The 16,926-nt window shown below is 46.3% G+C and overlaps 1 protein-coding gene across 3 annotated transcripts in view; it reads right to left on the bottom strand.

The window, feature by feature from the left end:
- Window positions 1-1,004: 1,004 nt before the first annotated feature.
- ZNF516 (zinc finger protein 516) overlaps window positions 1,005-16,926 on the bottom strand; it is a 117,432-nt gene continuing 101,510 nt past the window's right edge. For all 3 annotated transcript variants that reach the window (XM_047766937.1, XM_047766938.1, XM_047766936.1), the window contains exons 4-6: window positions 15,256-15,360; window positions 14,382-14,449; window positions 1,005-5,098 (exon numbers count right to left, since the gene is read on the bottom strand). In XM_047766937.1, coding sequence (XP_047622893.1) covers window positions 5,039-5,098; window positions 14,382-14,449; window positions 15,256-15,360 — 233 coding nt within the window. In that variant the 3' untranslated portion in view covers window positions 1,005-5,038. The remainder of the gene's footprint in view (window positions 5,099-14,381; window positions 14,450-15,255; window positions 15,361-16,926) is intronic.

Here is a 16,926-nt window from a genome sequence, read left to right as displayed (position 1 = left end):
GCCCTTCCCCATTTAGATCCATCACCTTCTCATGAGAACCAACCGGGAAGAGAGGGTTCTTTATATTAAGCCACATGCCTCCACCTCCCCCACCCCCCGCAGTGAGAGGTCCAGCTCTCCCATCCACAAAACCTTAAAGGCATTCTGGAAACTCCTCAAAATCAGCATTTTCATCAGAGTTCCGGGCTGTGAAAGGGATGAAGGCCATCAGTGACTGCAGGCCTGGACACTCACCACACTGTCCAGCCTCTATTTTCTCTCCCGACATGATTTGAAAGGCTATTCGGTACTTACCCCATCTCTTCCTTTTCCTGCCAGTTTATCTTTACTCTTTCAAGTACATGCTGTCTTTTTTAAATTAAAATTTTGCGAATGCATCTGAGGGGCTCAAGTCTTGTTTCTACCTTCTAGCAGGAAATCACAGCAAACCACAGCAATGGCCCTTCTGTGTCCACAAAGTTTTGAGGCAATGATTTAATCTGATTTGGGATTCCTTTTACATCCATTCTGGACATTCTGTGTGACTTACACTGCAAGTCTAAGCACAGGTGTGTTTGGCGCTGGGGAGTCAGAGGTGCTAAGGGGGGAAATGAGAAATAGAGTCACCTTAAAAAAAGTGTGGAAAAGTCTCTGTGTGGCTCAGTGGGTTAAGGATCTGACATTGTCACTGCAGCAGCTCAAGTCACTGCTGCGGCTCAGGTTCAGTCCTGGGCCCAGAAACTTCCAGATGCCGTGGTCTTGGCCAAACAAAACAAAACAAAAGAGTATGTGTATCCTGGAGTCCACAAAAGATCTGAAGAAAAAAAAATACTGTGACCATCTTGGCATCTTTTTAGATGAACTACCTTTTAAAGCGTCCAAAAACTCTTCTTCTTATCTAAACAAAGAGCACTAACACTTTGGTTTTGTGTTCAGCCAACAAAAACTTTCAAACCATAGATCCAGAAGGGCTGAGAGAGGATTTAAGCCACCTCGTGCAACAGGGGAAAAAGGGCTTACAAATCTCAAGAACTCCAAGATGTTTTTATTGATTTCAAATTCCAATAGAATGAATATGTTTTATCTAAATATTTTTATCACACAACTGAAACATTGAATTATTTTTTTCAGAAATAGAGTTAAATACATCAATCTAGTTACAAATTCTAATATAAAGAGTACAAAATATAATGTTATAAATTGTATTTTTAAAAAGAAATACAAATTCTATGGTCTTTTGCATTTTACTGCCTCAAAGCATAATTAGCAAAGTTGAAGAATGAACATTTCCCCTCGGTCACTTCACAGAGACACGCTACAGAGCACCGGAACGTCACTGGATGTCCTGGTCTGTGACTTGCGTTTTCTTTCTTTTTTGCTCAGCATGTAAAACGTTCTTAGAACCCAGCCAAGTTACAAGCAGTGAAACAATCGCCGCTCCTTCAGACACAGAGACATGCTGAAAGTGGTAAAGTCAAGGCAGGCGAACGCAGTCCTCTTTTGTGCCTCGTGCAAACCTCTGGGGCGGGGCCATGTCTGTTTTAAAGATGGAACATTGGTACAGAGCATCTGGACAAGAAACCCCAGGAGGTGCACTGTCCTTTCAAGCCCAGACCTTTCTGAGAACAGAAGACACATCCCCTGAGCCACTCGCTAACTCCCGGTGGAATGGTGCAGCTACCTGAGCCAGCTCCCTGGGGAGGCAGCAAGAGGCAACGCCTGCACCCTGCTGCATCCAACCCCCTCAGCTCAGGGTCCCAGGGGCTTGCGGAGTGAGGACCCTGCGTGTGCATGTGCCTTTACGTCATGTTTGTGCAACACTGTATAGCCTGGGACAGAACGGCCAAATTTGAGGATGGCTCTTGACGTACTGGGCAAAATCAGTGCTCCCTAACTTCACCAAAGTGGCCTGTGTAATTCCCAGGGCCCTTTGCTGGAGCACCGGGGTTTCAAGAAACTAGTGTCTCTCTTGGTTTAAAAATAAATAAGGAAATCTTAGGGGGGAATCTCTTAAAACACTGAATACTTTTCCTAAAAAGGCAAAAATCCGGTTTGGCTTGCAAATCAGTATTGTGTTGTAAATCACCCAGGTGAAAGGTAGCCTCTGAGATCACCCTAAGCCCTTGCAGGAACCAGGTAAGAGAAGTGACAGAGCAGTGGACAATGACCGGGTTTAGATGCTAAACAGCTGATTTTTTTTAGAGCATTTCAATGTTCATTCTTCAAATTAAGGAATATGAGTGAATAACCTGAAAGATTTCTATAAGCTCATTATCTGTATTATTTGAGCACGACAATGAATAAGAGGTGTGAGCAGGGAAGGGGGGGGCGCAGGTGGGGGTAGGGCGCCACACAGAGAAGCTGCAGTGTAGACAACCAGGAGAAGCTGCAGTGTAGACAACCAAACCCTTTATTGTCTAAGTTACACTGGACGCCAACACTGTGAAATCCTGTTAAGAAACAAGGAAACAGCAGATTGGTAGAGGTAGAAAGTCTGTAACAGTCAGAAGGTGACTTACAGGAGAGACCATGCGGAAATTATCATTTGAAAAAAAAGCGAATCAAGACACATCAGCTAAATAAATAAGAAAACACAAATCATATTAAATACTATGGTTGAACTGACATAAATGCATTAACAAACCAATAAAATACTGATGGGCAGTGAAAGAGGGAGGGGCCACAGTCTCCGGCAAAGGGCTTCTCTCAGAGGGTGGCGTTCTCTGGGGTCCCGTCCCCGCCTGCTGAATTAAGTGAAAACCTTCCATCTGTGCTCCTGGCAGCACACGGTTTTCCCCGGGGATGTGCCCCCTCTCTCCCCCAGGCCCCCTGCAAAGGAGCCCCCGGGGTGACACTGCGACTCCACAGGCTGCTTCTGAAACAGCAAGAAGGTACATGACTCATCTGTGTCACTTTGGGTCCAGAGTTCCTTTTAATAACTAAAATGCAGAGAAACAGACAGCCCGCAGCTCTAGCCCCTGTGCGCTCCTGAACTGTCACCCTTCACTTTCAGCCAAGAAAATGCAGAAATGACCACCGTGGGGAGGCCAGCGACAGGATCAAACGGAAGTCAACAGAGTGGCATTTCGATTTCGAAGGTGAGCAGGGGAATGTGTCTGCAACTTTGCTCAAAGTAACTTTACAGAACAGTCAAGGACAGTGGCTGAGGAGCATCTGCACAGACCCTCGGAACACACCAACCAACAGGACAGATCGTTCTGGAACATATCCGGCAAAAGAGAAGCAGGAAAAAATAAGTAAAAAAATTATATATATACACACACACGCACATATCTCTGTGTCTACATGTGTGTGTGTATACATGTATATAATATATATATATAGAAGCTAGCCAGTTACATTGCATTGTTTGCAAATGTTGCAAGGTAACCTGAACCGTCAAGTAATTTAAATTCAGTAACAAGTAGAATCCAGAAACCAAACAGTAACTAAGAACAACAACAACAACAACAATAATAATAATAATAATAAAACTCAACAAATCATTAGAACAGGAAAACCACACTTCAGGGGTGTGTGTGTGTGTGTGTGTGTGTGTTTAAACAAGTCTTTGTATCAGAAGCCCATTTTCTACAAAAACTGCACTAATCCATTACTGTATTAAGTAAACTGTCGCTCTCACCAGTATTAAAGGTTAGGATAATTTCTATACATGTAAAATTATTGCTTTTTTGAAAAATATATTTAGCATGCTTATTTTAATCCATTTCCTGCCTTTACAAAATGTCACAATTAAAAAAAAACCTAGTAAAGCTTTTGCAAAAAATTTCACAGAACATTTTCATTCAAGGCAGCAGTAACTTTTGATAATGCATAAAATCATTATGTGCAAAAATCTGAACCTTTCAGAAATATTACCATCACACATAGTGTCACGGTAAAAGGAAAAGAAAATATTTATATCTGTGGAATACAACTTTGCGTACACTGCAAGGTTTAAGGTCCCTTGTGACGGGCCTTAACCCCACCACTAAAACTTGCATCTGAGGAAGAGGTATATCAAGCCGCCCCAACCACAGGCCTGGGGGCCTCCACACCCTGGGAACGAGGGGACTCGTCCAGCGGAGGCCCCCAGGCCCAAGAAGAAAAGACACCTACTTGCTGGGACGGATGGACAGGGAGGCAGGGAAGGGGAGCATGAGGGATCCCAGAGCACTCAGACCCTGGTGACCTGAACCCCCAATCTGCTCAGGGATTCTCCTGCTGTGACTACAAGGGTCCCAATCAGGGGTTCAGTGGCTAGATAATTTGTTAAGACGGGCAGTCTTCCGTGGTGAGCAGTTTGCAGAGTGCAGCCCTGTTACCAAAAGGTCCTGAGAATAAACAAAGAAGCCTGCTTTTCTTAGTGTTCAACTAGCTCTCTTTTCCGAAGCAGGACACAAGCCTTGCTGTGGACGTGTGACCTCTGCCGGGTTCACTGAGCACAACGGAGCGGGGCTCAGCACATGGGCCCCCCTGCCAGGGAGGGTCCAGTCACCGCCCGCCTCCATGGAGCCTGTTTCCACACCACCCGCACACCCATCCTCCCTCTCTTATTCACTATTTAAATACCCACTGAGACAAGGAGGGGCCGTCACACTCATGCTGCAAACCTCGCCCCCCTTTGCTCTGACGTCCCCCCAAGTCCTCTGAGCATTGCAGCTTCTGTGACAGTGCCTGGCAGCTTCGTTGTGTCCCACGCACACGAGGATCTTTTTTCCAGTGTCTCAAACTCGTCTTGAACAAGACAGATGCGTGAGTTCCTCCTGCGCCTGCCGACACGACCGATGACTGTAGGAAAATACGGACTGTGCTGGGTGAGCACACGTGCGCACGAGGAGGACCTGCATGTAATTCGAGCAGAGCATCTGCTTGATTTTTAAACGCATGACAAAGAGAGGCTCTCTCTTCAGCTTCTGCCCTCGCCCCGAGGCTCTAGGATTCAGGGTGTCCGCCAGGAGTTCTTCCGAGGGGCGGGCAGGGTCACGGCAGGGAGACTGTGGGGACACCCGTGGTGGGGGGGCCGTCACCGGGCACCGGTTATGTTGGAAGCGTGTCTCTAGGTTCCCTTTCTGAGAGGCACTGTCTGGACAGTATCTGCGTTAGGATGGTCTCTCCCCTGGGAAAAAGAGACAACAGAAAAGCTCATTTCTGCCTTTCAGTTTCTAAGTGCAGTTTTCCTATTAATTTTCTTAGCAACACCCCAAACACAAACCTAATGACCTTCATAGAGCTGCCGCGTCAGGCTGACAGAGACCCTGACTTCACTGTAACTCACTGCACACAGAAAGAAAATTTTTTTCTTTTTCAATGGCTGCACCTGCAGCATCTGGAAGTTGTCCAGGCCAGGAATCAAATCCAAGCTGCAGCTGCAACCTACACCACACCTTCGGCAATGCTGGATCCTTAACCCAGTGCACCTTGGATCAAATCCAAGCCTCCACAGCAACCCAAACAGCTGAGGTCAGATTTTTAACTTACTGTGCCACAGTGGGAACTCCTAGGAAATGTTTTTTTGGGAATTTTTTTTTTGGTCTTTTTTTTTTGTCTTTTTGCCTTTTTGCTTTTTCTAGGGCCACACCCACAGCGTATGGAGCTTCTCAGGCTAGGGGTCTAATCTGAGCTGTAGCTGCCGGCCTATGCCAGAGCCACAGCAATTCGGGATCTGAGCCGCATCTGCAACCTACACCACAGCTCACGGCAACACTGGATCCTTAACCCACAGAGCAAGGCCAGGGATAGAACCCGCAACCTCGTGGTTCCTAGTCGGATTTGTTAAACCACTGAGCCACAGTGGGAACTCCCAGGAAATGTTTTAAATGTGCCTTCCCACCTTCCAGTGTCAGCTTTAGAAAATCACTTCCCAGATCTGTTACAGAGGTTTATCACACTTCTGTGTCTTGTGCACGAGCAGAGCAAATCATAGTATCTGAACCAGCTCTGGAGAAAAGGCAAAAAAGATGGCAAGGTGGGACCAGAAGATCCACCAAAGCAATGCTCTACAATATGAAGCAGATTTGTAGGCGGATGATGGTCTTAACAGGGCTGAACTTAGTGGCCGAATAAAGCAAAAGTACAGCCCTCACATAGGTCCATCAGAACCCGAGAAAGAGCTTCCATCCATTTCCATAAATAATTACCATGCTGGAAAACAGAAGGGGTATTCTAAAGGCACGAGAACTGGGAGAGGAAAAGAAGAATAAACAAGAGCCGCAGCTTTCAGGGAAGGTTCTCAAATGACATCTGAAGCATCATTGTTTGAATGGTGGCCTTTACGATCCAAGGACAAAACAACCAGGCACGATTAGCCTTACTTAACTGCATTAACCTTCAGCTAATGTCTTGAGGAAGTAAAATCAACAGCTTGAAAGGAACCTGCACACAGTAAGGATAGCACTCATGTGAAATCCAAACTGGTTTTGCTATGCCTGCAGGAACCCAAGAAATAAGTCAGGGTTGGGGGGGTGGTCTGATTGACATAACGAATTAAGTGCTTCTCTTTAGTTAATAGTCTCGGAACACTCCTACTTTAAAACTACCTCTGCATTCATGACACCTAGTAGTCGACATCTCTCAGAAGTCAGAGAGATACTCAACAACATTTTAGAGGGACTGGAGGGAGGGGGGCGAAGTGGTACCAACAGTAGTTCATTTGATATGTAGGAAACAGTAACAGAAGGAGGGCGGTAATAAAACTTCCTTAAGTAGATGGTGAGATCCCTGCAATAACTGGCAAGGGTGTTTGGCATTTCTGCACAGAGACATCACGCCTTGGATCACCGGGGATCGTTCAGAATGCGTTCCAGATATGTTCAAGGAAGGAAAACGGCCTTTGTGTTTACAAATAGGAAAAAAAAAAAAAGAGTTACTGTGAGATGTTAGGTGACTGGCCTTGAACGTCTCTAGGAAGTAAATGTATGAAGCAAACAGACAGGCCTGATTCCATAAATGGGCAAAGAATGCGAAGGAACACGTGTTATGTGCGTGCCTGTGTGTGTGTGTGTGTGTGTGTGTGTGTGTGTGTGTGTGTGTGTGTGTGTGTGTGTGTAGATTCCATAAACACCCACAGAGTCCCTCCCAGGGCACCTCCCTGGATTTCCCTCTCTTTGGACCTGAATATACAAGTGTGCTTGGGAGAAAGTAAAAGGACCCTCAGAGAGAGAACAGAAAGACCGCCTCTCTCTATAAAGCACTGAGCTTTTTTACACTGCAGGCTCTGCAGTGTAAAAACTATTTATTTAGTTTTAAAATAAAACTGCAAGTTTTAAAACTATTTATTTTAGAAGGACTGCACGATATGGCTAACCCGAATAACCAGGTTGTTATATGTTATCCACACATCCAGGGGCCCGGGTGCCTGCTTTCCTTTATAAAAGAAGGCATGTGTTCAAACAGCATCTCACTCTGAAGAGCTGTCTTCACGTACTGACTCATTGGGACCAACACTTGATCAAGCCATCTGGCGGCCCTACAGGGTTTTTAAGAAATGAGTGAAACTCATCTGAGAAATCATGTATGGGGGTGGGTGGGGGGTAGGCAGCTGTGGACGAAAGGAATCACAGAAACTTTTAAATTAAGGGGACACGTGGTATTTGAGCACAAACCAGCTTTGTTTTCTCCTAGGAAGAAAGAGCAATCAGAAAATGAGAAGAATGCTTGTAGAAAGTGTGGCTTTTCTTTCTTACACCCGTGTGCATTGTGAGCTCTTCAGGAAGACTGAAAGAAATAGTCCCTTTCTTTGAAGCCTTCAATGTCCCAGGGATGAACACTGGCTTCTGGAACTTCTGGGGAGGCTTACTTTTCTCCTTTCTGCTTATAAGGGAAGGGGATGCAGATGAGCTCATGGGCAGGGGTCACTGACATACACACACCAAGCCTGTGCTCCCGCACCCCAGGATCTCAGCCTCCAGAGGGGCTTGGCCTGTGGAACAAGGCCTGTGTTAGACACAGAAGCTGATGCTCAACACTGAAGGACACAGAGAGAACCATACTGAGTAGGACATTTCTCAGCAAGCGATCAACACGCCGTTACAGGTCACAGGTCACTCTAGATAAATCGCTAGTTATCCTCACAACTCTTCACCCTATGTCATCTTTAATGGCAAAAATGGATACTGTGTTTCAAGACGTTTGGTTTCGTGAGTAAGAAAATTGCCAAGACAAAGCAGCTGAATTTGGAGATGAGATCTGTGACACTGAAAACATATTATACATACATTCAAATAGACCAAGCTACATGATTTCCCATCATCTGCATTACAATCTCAGTAGCTAAAAATGAGACAAATGAGGCTGCCATTTATTTTCTCATTTCCTGTTATTTTGATGAATGGAATTATTTCTCCAGCTTAACTATTATAAAATAAGATTTAGAATAATAAGAAATAAACTATTAATCAAAGTCTATAACTTTTGGCAAGGAATCCAGACAAATCAAAATATCAGATTTCATATTTCAGCAAGAAACAAGCTGGTCTTTTAAATCCCAAAACCCAGGGAATGGAGGGAGAGAGGGTTAATTTTTCTTAGTTTTAGATATTGTCTTAATCTCTGATGTTTAATAACAATATAATGGAAAAATACAATTTCTCCACAACGCTAAAAAAAAACTCTTACTTTTTGCTCTAACATCCACAGCACAATGATACCAATATTTTAGCAGATTATTTTCTCAAAATGCTCTCATGATGAATTTTGAGAACTGCCAGAAATTAAACATTAAGTTGTTCCTCTGACAAAGCATCTTGAAAACAACAATATACATGAATTCCTCCCCTGATGCAGAATTTTGCTGGGAATGTTGGCTTCTCTTAGGAATCAGAATCATCCTCCTAACCCAACAGGCACCAGCAGTGGTGGCTTTCCTCCCAAGGGTTGGAAGACGTGTCCCCACAGATATTGAAGCTCCGCTCACGAAGAGGGCTCCTCTCTGGCAGCGTTTTTGTTTTGGTTTGGTTTGGTTTTTTTACCCTTTTACAGTAAATCAATCAATGCAGAAGAATGAGATGCCTACAGAACTGGTACTATGCCTGTGAACCAACTATCCAATACCCTACTATTTTCTTTTAATTTTTAAAAATTAAAAAAATAAAAAAAATAAAAATAAATAAATAAATAAAGACCTTGGAGTTCCCATCGTGGCGCAGCAGAAGCAAATCCGGTTAGGAACCATGAGGTTGCGGGTTCAATCCCTGGCCTCTCTCAGTGAGTTAAGGACCTGCCGTTGCCATGAGCTGTGCTTTAGGTTGCAGACGCAGCTCGGATCTGGCGTTGCTGTGGCTCTGGTGTAGGCCGGTGGCTACAGCTCTGATTGGACTCCTAGCTTGGGAACCTCCATATGCCATGGGTGTGGCCCTAAAAAGAAAAGACAATAAAGAAAGAAAGAAAGAAAGAAAGAAAGAAAGAAAGAAAGAAAGAAAGAAAGAAAGAAAGAAAGAAAGAAAGAAAGAAAGAAAGAAAGAAAGAAAGAAAGAAAGAAAGACAGACCTAAATGGAAAAGGTAAAACTAAAAAAAAAAAAAAAAAAGGAGTTCCCGCTATGGCTCAGTGGTTAGTGAACCAGACTAGCATCCATGAGGACGAGGCCTCACTCAGCCGGGTTGAGGATCTGGTGTTGCCGTAAGCTGTGGTGTAGGTCAAAAACTCGGCTTGGATCCCCCATTGCTGTGGCTGTGGTGTAGTCTGGCAGCAACAGCTCCGATTAGACCCCGAGCCTGGGAACCTCCATATGCTGTGGGTGTGGCGCTAAGAAGACAAAAAAGACAAAAATAAATAAAGAAAGACCTAAATGTGAAAGGTAAAACTAAAAAAAAGAAAAAATCAATGTTTTATTGAAGTATGGTTGATTTACAATGTTGTGAATAATGTCTGGTGTACAACAAAGTGATTCAGTTACACAGATACACACATCCCTTCTTTTTCAGAGGCTTTTCCCACATAGATATCCTACTACTATTTAATCCAGATCTTCAGCTTCCAAGACCTCAGTAATCCTCTCCACCCCACCTAGCACCTCTGCTTCCTGATAAAGAAAGGACTGCGCTGGGGTCTCCTACTTCAAGTGCAAGCCTGACACAGATGAGGCTTCACCAGCATGGAACAGAAAAGAGACCACAACCAAAAACACATCAAAAGGAAACTCTTTGGAGGAAGGGGAGGGATGGAGTGGGAGTCTGGGGTTAGCAGATGAAAACTATTAGACATAGGATGGAGAGAAACAAAGTCCTACTGTACAGCACAGGGAACTCTATTCAATATCCTTAATAAACCATAATGGAAAAGAAAAAAATAAACTGCATGTATGACCTTGAACAACAAAACCAAAACGGAAACTCTTCTTTTTCATCAAGTGGGTCATCCTGATCTAACTGCATTTAATCCATCCCAGCATATGTTTACAAACCCCAGCCCTGCTCCACTGTTCCAGATAGACTGTATATTATGACACTAGGACTATCCGACATAGAAAATTCCAATATTAACACGGCAAAGTCAGGGCAGCGGCTGTATCTGTTGTGTGTGCAGATATGACCTTTGTCCCCTAGATTGAGATCCTCTGAACTGGGGGCAGCAAGCCTGGGAACTACATTTGTGTTGACAAGACACAGTTTTTCCCATCCTCCCTTTAAGGCACTACCAGCAAGCAGACTGTAAAACAAGGCAACATCAGAGCATCGACAAGCAGGAGATGCCAAGGAGAGGAAGTGACCGTGACGTTTAGACAAGAAAACACCTGGGTCTCCCCAGTCATTAAGGACAACTGTTCAGCCTTAGAGAAACTGACAGCAGCTAACGCCCTGGACGTGGTCTCTGCCAGGCTCGGCTCACCCACACTGCTCATTTTCTTAGCAAGCACAGAAGTTAAGTGTTGCTTCTGTCATCATTTTCCAGGTGAAGAAGCATAGGTGAGGTTCACCTGCCTGAAGGGAGGTCTAGGGCAGAGCCCTGACTCAGTAACCCAGTATCTTAATAATAATTCATGTTGTTGAGTCTCTCAGAGTAGAACTGGCTGATCTTGACCGAACTTCAACGATGGGAGCTATTAAATATTTATCCGTTCCTATAAGAATCATTCTTCTCCACTTGGGTCCCTCAGAGTCACCTGCCAAGAGGCATCTTGAACTTGAAGGTCATCTGGAACTGGTTTTGTCTGGTTCCTCCTGCCCAGTTCCTGGCTCTAGGCATGGCTCCTCTGAGAGAGCTGAAGCCTTAAGCCAGAACCCAAGGCCACCCCCCTCTTCCCCTCCCATCCTGCCTCTGTCCCCACACCCACCTCCCACCCCTCCAGCCCTACCCAAGCTGGGGCCACTTCTGGGTCCCGCTGGAACGACCCTAAGCACCTCCACAGTGGTCCAGCCAGCTGTCCAGAACCACCACACTCTATCCCTGACAAAGACCAGCCTGACCTGCTGCAGACACAAGCCCTGGTGACGTAATACCCAGCTCAGGTTCCTGGGCCCCTCAGGATGGAGCTCCCGCATCTCAGTACCAACACCAAGTGCCTGTGTGTCTCCCCAGGCTCCTGTCCTGAGATGCTTCCCAGCCACCTGGCTTTCCCTCCTCCAGCCTTGAACTTCATACAAGGAAGCTGCTCTTCTACCTCTGGGGGGCGGGGACCTCCGCCCTTCGGCCCCCAGCGCAATGTACTCAATGCCCCAAGCCTGCGTTTCAGGACCCTCAGCCGATTACAACTCTGCACCTCTAAACCACCCCTTGGGCCTCGAGCACCATCAAGGCAATACAAATATTTACCTTGTCTCCCAATATCCGGATTATCTCCACCAATACGACAGAGCCTGGCACATCGGAAGTGCTCCATAAATACTGTTAATGAGTGAATAAACGATTACTGCAGAACTGAATTCCCAAACACTGTTTCAGTGAGATAATGTAACATCTATTATGTACATCTATAGAAGTCCATCAACTTTAAGTGCTACATCAAAGAATTTCTGCGTGAATACACAAAGTTGTATGATTGAAAAAAAAAATCCCTTGATCCACTGCTTCTAAAGCCCACAGAAAAAGAGTATGATTTAAATATTAATTAGCTAATGTTTGTAAAGCATGCCAAACATGAAAAAGAACATGGCTGATAAGTATAATGAGTCCCTTTCTAGACATAAATAACTACAGAATTGTTCAATGAATCCATAATGTATTCTAAATCCTAAATCTAAGACAGCAATTGTGGTTTTTGTAAACAATGAGAACTCCAGAATAAGAAAGAACACCAAGATTTCAACCAATACCTACTATTGTTGTGTTTTGCAATTATCCTGGCAGACAGAGGTCCATGAGGATTCCTAAATTCCAAAGTATGTGGAGAAGAACAGAATTTCCTTCGAGAACCAGAACCCTTTAGTGATTAATCAACCATGGCTACTTTAAATGTAACAAAGGACAAAGTACTTCCAGAGGCTATACTCTCAAGTATGCCAGCCTGAGAGGTGCGCAAATCCAGCTCAGGTTCGATGCCACAGGACTGACATCCACTGTCCGGAGACTGAAAAGCAAGACAGCTGACCCACGGAAACCTCAAACCAGGAGTACACAGTTTCTGAGACCTCGGTCTTGAGTCCCTGTCAACATGAAACTCAGAGGTGGGCTGGTAATAAGTCTAAAATTGCAGAACATGGGTTTATAGAGACAAAGACAAAAATATAAATACATCTTTTTCTCTATCATAATCAAGGAAGAGCAACAACTGCTCTGAATTCCCAGCGTAACGCTCAGGCACACAGAAATCATTCAAAACATGGTCTTAGTGATTTGCTTTTTGATCTATTTCTCCCTATGACAGAAGCATTTTAAAGAGGCTTAGGCTGAATTAACATGCGGCAAGTAAACCGATGTGCGTTCCTGAAGAATCTCACTATGTTATTCACAGACCTGCCTGGTGCCGCCCGCCCCCGTCACACACTCTTCTGGAAAAGCCACGTCTTAGGTGGATTTAATGGGTCGCCTGTGTCTGCAGGAACACCCTGGATTGACTCCCCTTGTAATCTCAGTATGTAATTCTCCAATTATGGCACGACCTTGCTCCCGCAACATCCCACAAACACATCATGGTGACTGCTGTCGGAAGGGGGTTTATTTCTGTTCAAAAGGAGAGTGCTGCCTAATTCGCGCTAAGGTCACATGTGTTCGGGAAATCTTTTAATTCCGCATTCAGCGAGATGTTATTTATTTCATAAATTGTCACTGCATCATGAAATAATGGCTTCACATTCTAAAACTAGGGGTTTTCCTAAGAGAGAGAAGTCACTCACTAAAAACCTACAACAAAGGACCAGGCATTCTGTCCATGATATATGAAGGGAAGGCTTTTAACAGCAAAGAGGGATTCTGAAAAATTCAGTAACAAACAAAATGACTGAGCTGGCTTGACTACTGTCCGACCTCGGACCAGCTCAACCCTTAATGAGCAGCAGGCTCAAGGCAGCATCTCTTATTGCTCACTATTGTCCTCTAGAGAAAGAGACTGGAATTTCGAGAGGTTCCGCTGACATCCTGGTCACCATCGCCATTGTCAACAAGTGAACCCCACACATGCAAACTTGAACTCACCACCCAGAAAGGACCTTGGTTTACTTTGGTGGCAAAGAAACCCCTCTTTGTTCACAAAGGGGAGAGGTTGCAGTTACAGAATCTTCTAGAGCAACCGATGAGACAGCAAGAACGTTACTGTAGCAAAAGCTTCTGGAAGACCAAGAGGACAGGAGTGACCTGCCGTAAAGGGACACAAAGGAAGAGGTGCTGGGAAAGCAGGTGCTTTCAGCCCAGGATAAGAGGAGACCACTTTGGGGGGCACGGCCCTCCTGCTTGGAGCAACACGCTGAAGCATCACACGGGTCCAGGACTCTGCCACATTTTGCAGACTGAATGGCTTCCCTACTGAGGCCATGCGTCTCCAATAATCTGCGTTCTGTGTACCTGCTCACAGGTATTTTTATGCATTATGGTCAAGTCGGTGGTGTGTTACACAGAAAATTAGGAAGAGGGTGAGGCCAATTCAGCAGAAAGCTTCTTACAGAGGAGTTCAAAACAGGCTGCTAAAGACATGAGAGGAAGCAGAACTTGTTCTCAAGCCAACTTACAGGCAAAACAGCCTGCGTTCGGGCAAGTGTGGATTTCTAGTGTTTTCCATCACCACCCGTCTCTACCAAGTCCCTCACTCCAACAGACCCAATACCCCCGCATTCAGTAGTTCACGGCCTGGGCGACCTTCAGTGTTATCCGTCACCCACAGGTGTCCCCATGGACTGGGTTCTTATTCTAAGCAGCGAAAGTGACTTCCACACCTGGTAACCCACTAGGTAGTACGCTTGCGATGACCACCATGACCCGCCTCTTCCCAGCCACCACAGAAAAGCCACACATCCCACACCATGGGAGACCTACTTGTTTGGGGACGTCTGCAGGTGCGCCGTGGATGTCAGCACCTCGGAGGCCATTAGACTCAAACAGCACTGTGGGGACAAGGACACGCGTTAGCAGGAGAGCATGGGCTTCCCGACGCCATCACACACACGCCCTTACAGATTAACCACTTGCACACAAAAAAAGACACCAGCACACAGCCTGTGGCCAGAAAATACCAATTTACCATAACACTTACTGTAAGAGGCTGAAAATGCTGCCCGGGGCCGGTGCCCTTTTTAATTCAGACTTCGTCTCCATCAGTGACAACATTAATTAGCAGGGCGCTGCAGAGGGACCCTCCTCTTGCGTCACTTACCATGTAGCCCCTGTCACTTTGCATCAGACCCTCATAGGAGGCATCCTTCACACATGGGCTGAAGCCCCTCGGGCTTCGCCTAGCCCTGCTGCACGGCCTCTGCACACACAATGCTTTCACCCAACTCCATCTCAGGCAAGCTCTTTACACCAAGGACCCAGGTCCTGCCACTCAGCACTGACCTGTCCACGTCCAGCCAGTGCCAGTGAGGAAAGAAACTGATGGGGGCTTGGGTTTTGGTGCTTGCTGTGGCCGTACAACCCATGAGCCTGTTCACTTGCAGGGAGTCCACCCTCTAATTAACAGGGAGCATCTGCAAACAGGCCTCTCTCAAATAAACCCCATGGCACTTGGATGCAAAGGAAAACCCATTTCAGGCACAGGCGCTGGACGGGAGAGTCCAGAGTCTACCCACAGAAGAGGATGCTTGACCCCGCACCTCACTGGGGGCCAGATCTAAAGATGTCACCGACCATTGGAAACAAAGCCGGGCAGGAAAGCCTGTACCCCAGGGCCCCTGGGTGCACGGGCAGGTACCTGTGTGAGCCCTCATGTGGGCCCTGAGGTGGCTGGGCTGATGAAAGCACTTCCCACACTCCACGCAGACGAAGTCTCCCTGGTGGGCCTGCGTCCGGAGCGTCCCTGGGTGGCAGTGCCAAGGGTCGGGGGCAGGGGCAGAGGGGGGAGGGGGGAGAGAAAAACATCATTAGTCCGTCTGCCTCTCCTGATGGGAGGCATGTCCAGGCCCCTGACAGCTGCACCCCAGGACCAACCTTGAGGAAGCACAGATTACAGCAAATTAAATCCTGTCCCTGGGAGGCGCCTGCACCTGCGGACCCTCAGTTGGGCAGGGCTTGGGTAGCTGGGGCCCCACCTACGGCTGCAGGAGCAATGCAGCCAGATCAGGCACAGGACCAAGGAGCAGGGCCAGGCTGGTCCCCTTGGTAATGCTGGGCCACTTGCCAGGGAGCTAAGCAGTCCCACCCTCCCACCAGGCCCTTACCTGTGTGCCCGGAGCACCGCAGGCACAGCACAGACAGGACACCTGGGAAGGAGGCGGGGCTGAGAGCACCAGCCTCCTGTCCCTCTTGGTCCTAAAAGATGCCCGACTTTTGTCAGAAAAGAGACATAGACGGCGTTTGCTTGTCTGCCAGGCTTTTCTGTTTGAGGGTGTCTCTGAAGAAAAGGCATTTAATTGTTCATGTAGCAGCAGCTCCAGCGTGACTTCCCTGAGCCTGACCATCTCAGTGCAATTCAATGTAACTCAACTCAAGGGAAAAACAAAACCCAAAAGTACTAACTAGAAAAAGATACACCTGTTACAACACATAAAAAACATTTTTTTTCTGTCTTTTTAGGTCCCCCGTGTGGCATATGGAAGTTCCCAAGCTAGGGGTCGAAAAGGAGCTGCAACTGGTGACCTGCACCACAGCCGCAGCAATGCCGGATCCAAGCCACATCTATGTACTACACCGCAGCATAGGGCAACTCCAGATCCTTAACCCACTGAGCGAAGCCAGGGATCAAATCCGCATCCCCATGGATACTAGGAGGGTTCTTAACCCACTGAGCCACAATAGAAACTCCCAACACATTTTTTTTATTTTTTAAATTTTTGTTTATTTATTTATTTTTTAGGGCTACACCCACAGCATATGGAGGTTCCCAGGCTAGGGGTCTAATCAGAGCTGTAGCCACTGGCCTATGCCAGAGCCACAGCCATGCGGATCCAAGCTGCATCTGCGACCTACACCACAGCTCACAGAAATGCCAGATCCATAACCCACTGATCAAGGCCAGGGATCGAACCTTCAACCTCATGGTTCCTGGTCGGATTCGTTTCCGCTGCGCCATGACGGGAGCTTCCCAACACATTTTTTTTTTAAATGATGTTCCCTAAGCTAAGTATTTATGGACCTAAAATGATACTTGCATGTGAAAGGCAAGTGAAAGGATGACCAAGGGTCTTGGCCAAATCAGCTGAAACCAAATCATTCTTCTTGTGCTAATTCAGATGCCACAACACATAAAAATACTGTAAAACTATTTCTGCATTACAGATAATGTTTACGGAGATAACAGCCAAAGAAATGTAGGAATGGAGAGGCAGAGCCTGGCGGATCTCCCATCAGCTGCATCATGAATGTGAGTCTGCAAGGAATGTAGAACTTGCCCACTAAGTTCTCAGGTTCCCGTCACCCGCTTCAG

The sequence above is a fragment of the Phacochoerus africanus genome, chromosome 2 (genome assembly GCF_016906955.1).
Source record: "Phacochoerus africanus isolate WHEZ1 chromosome 2, ROS_Pafr_v1, whole genome shotgun sequence".
In the NCBI taxonomy this organism is placed as follows: Eukaryota; Metazoa; Chordata; class Mammalia; order Artiodactyla; family Suidae; genus Phacochoerus; species Phacochoerus africanus.
Note: the sequence above shows the minus strand (reverse complement) of the source record. Positions and strands in the feature narration are given on the sequence as shown.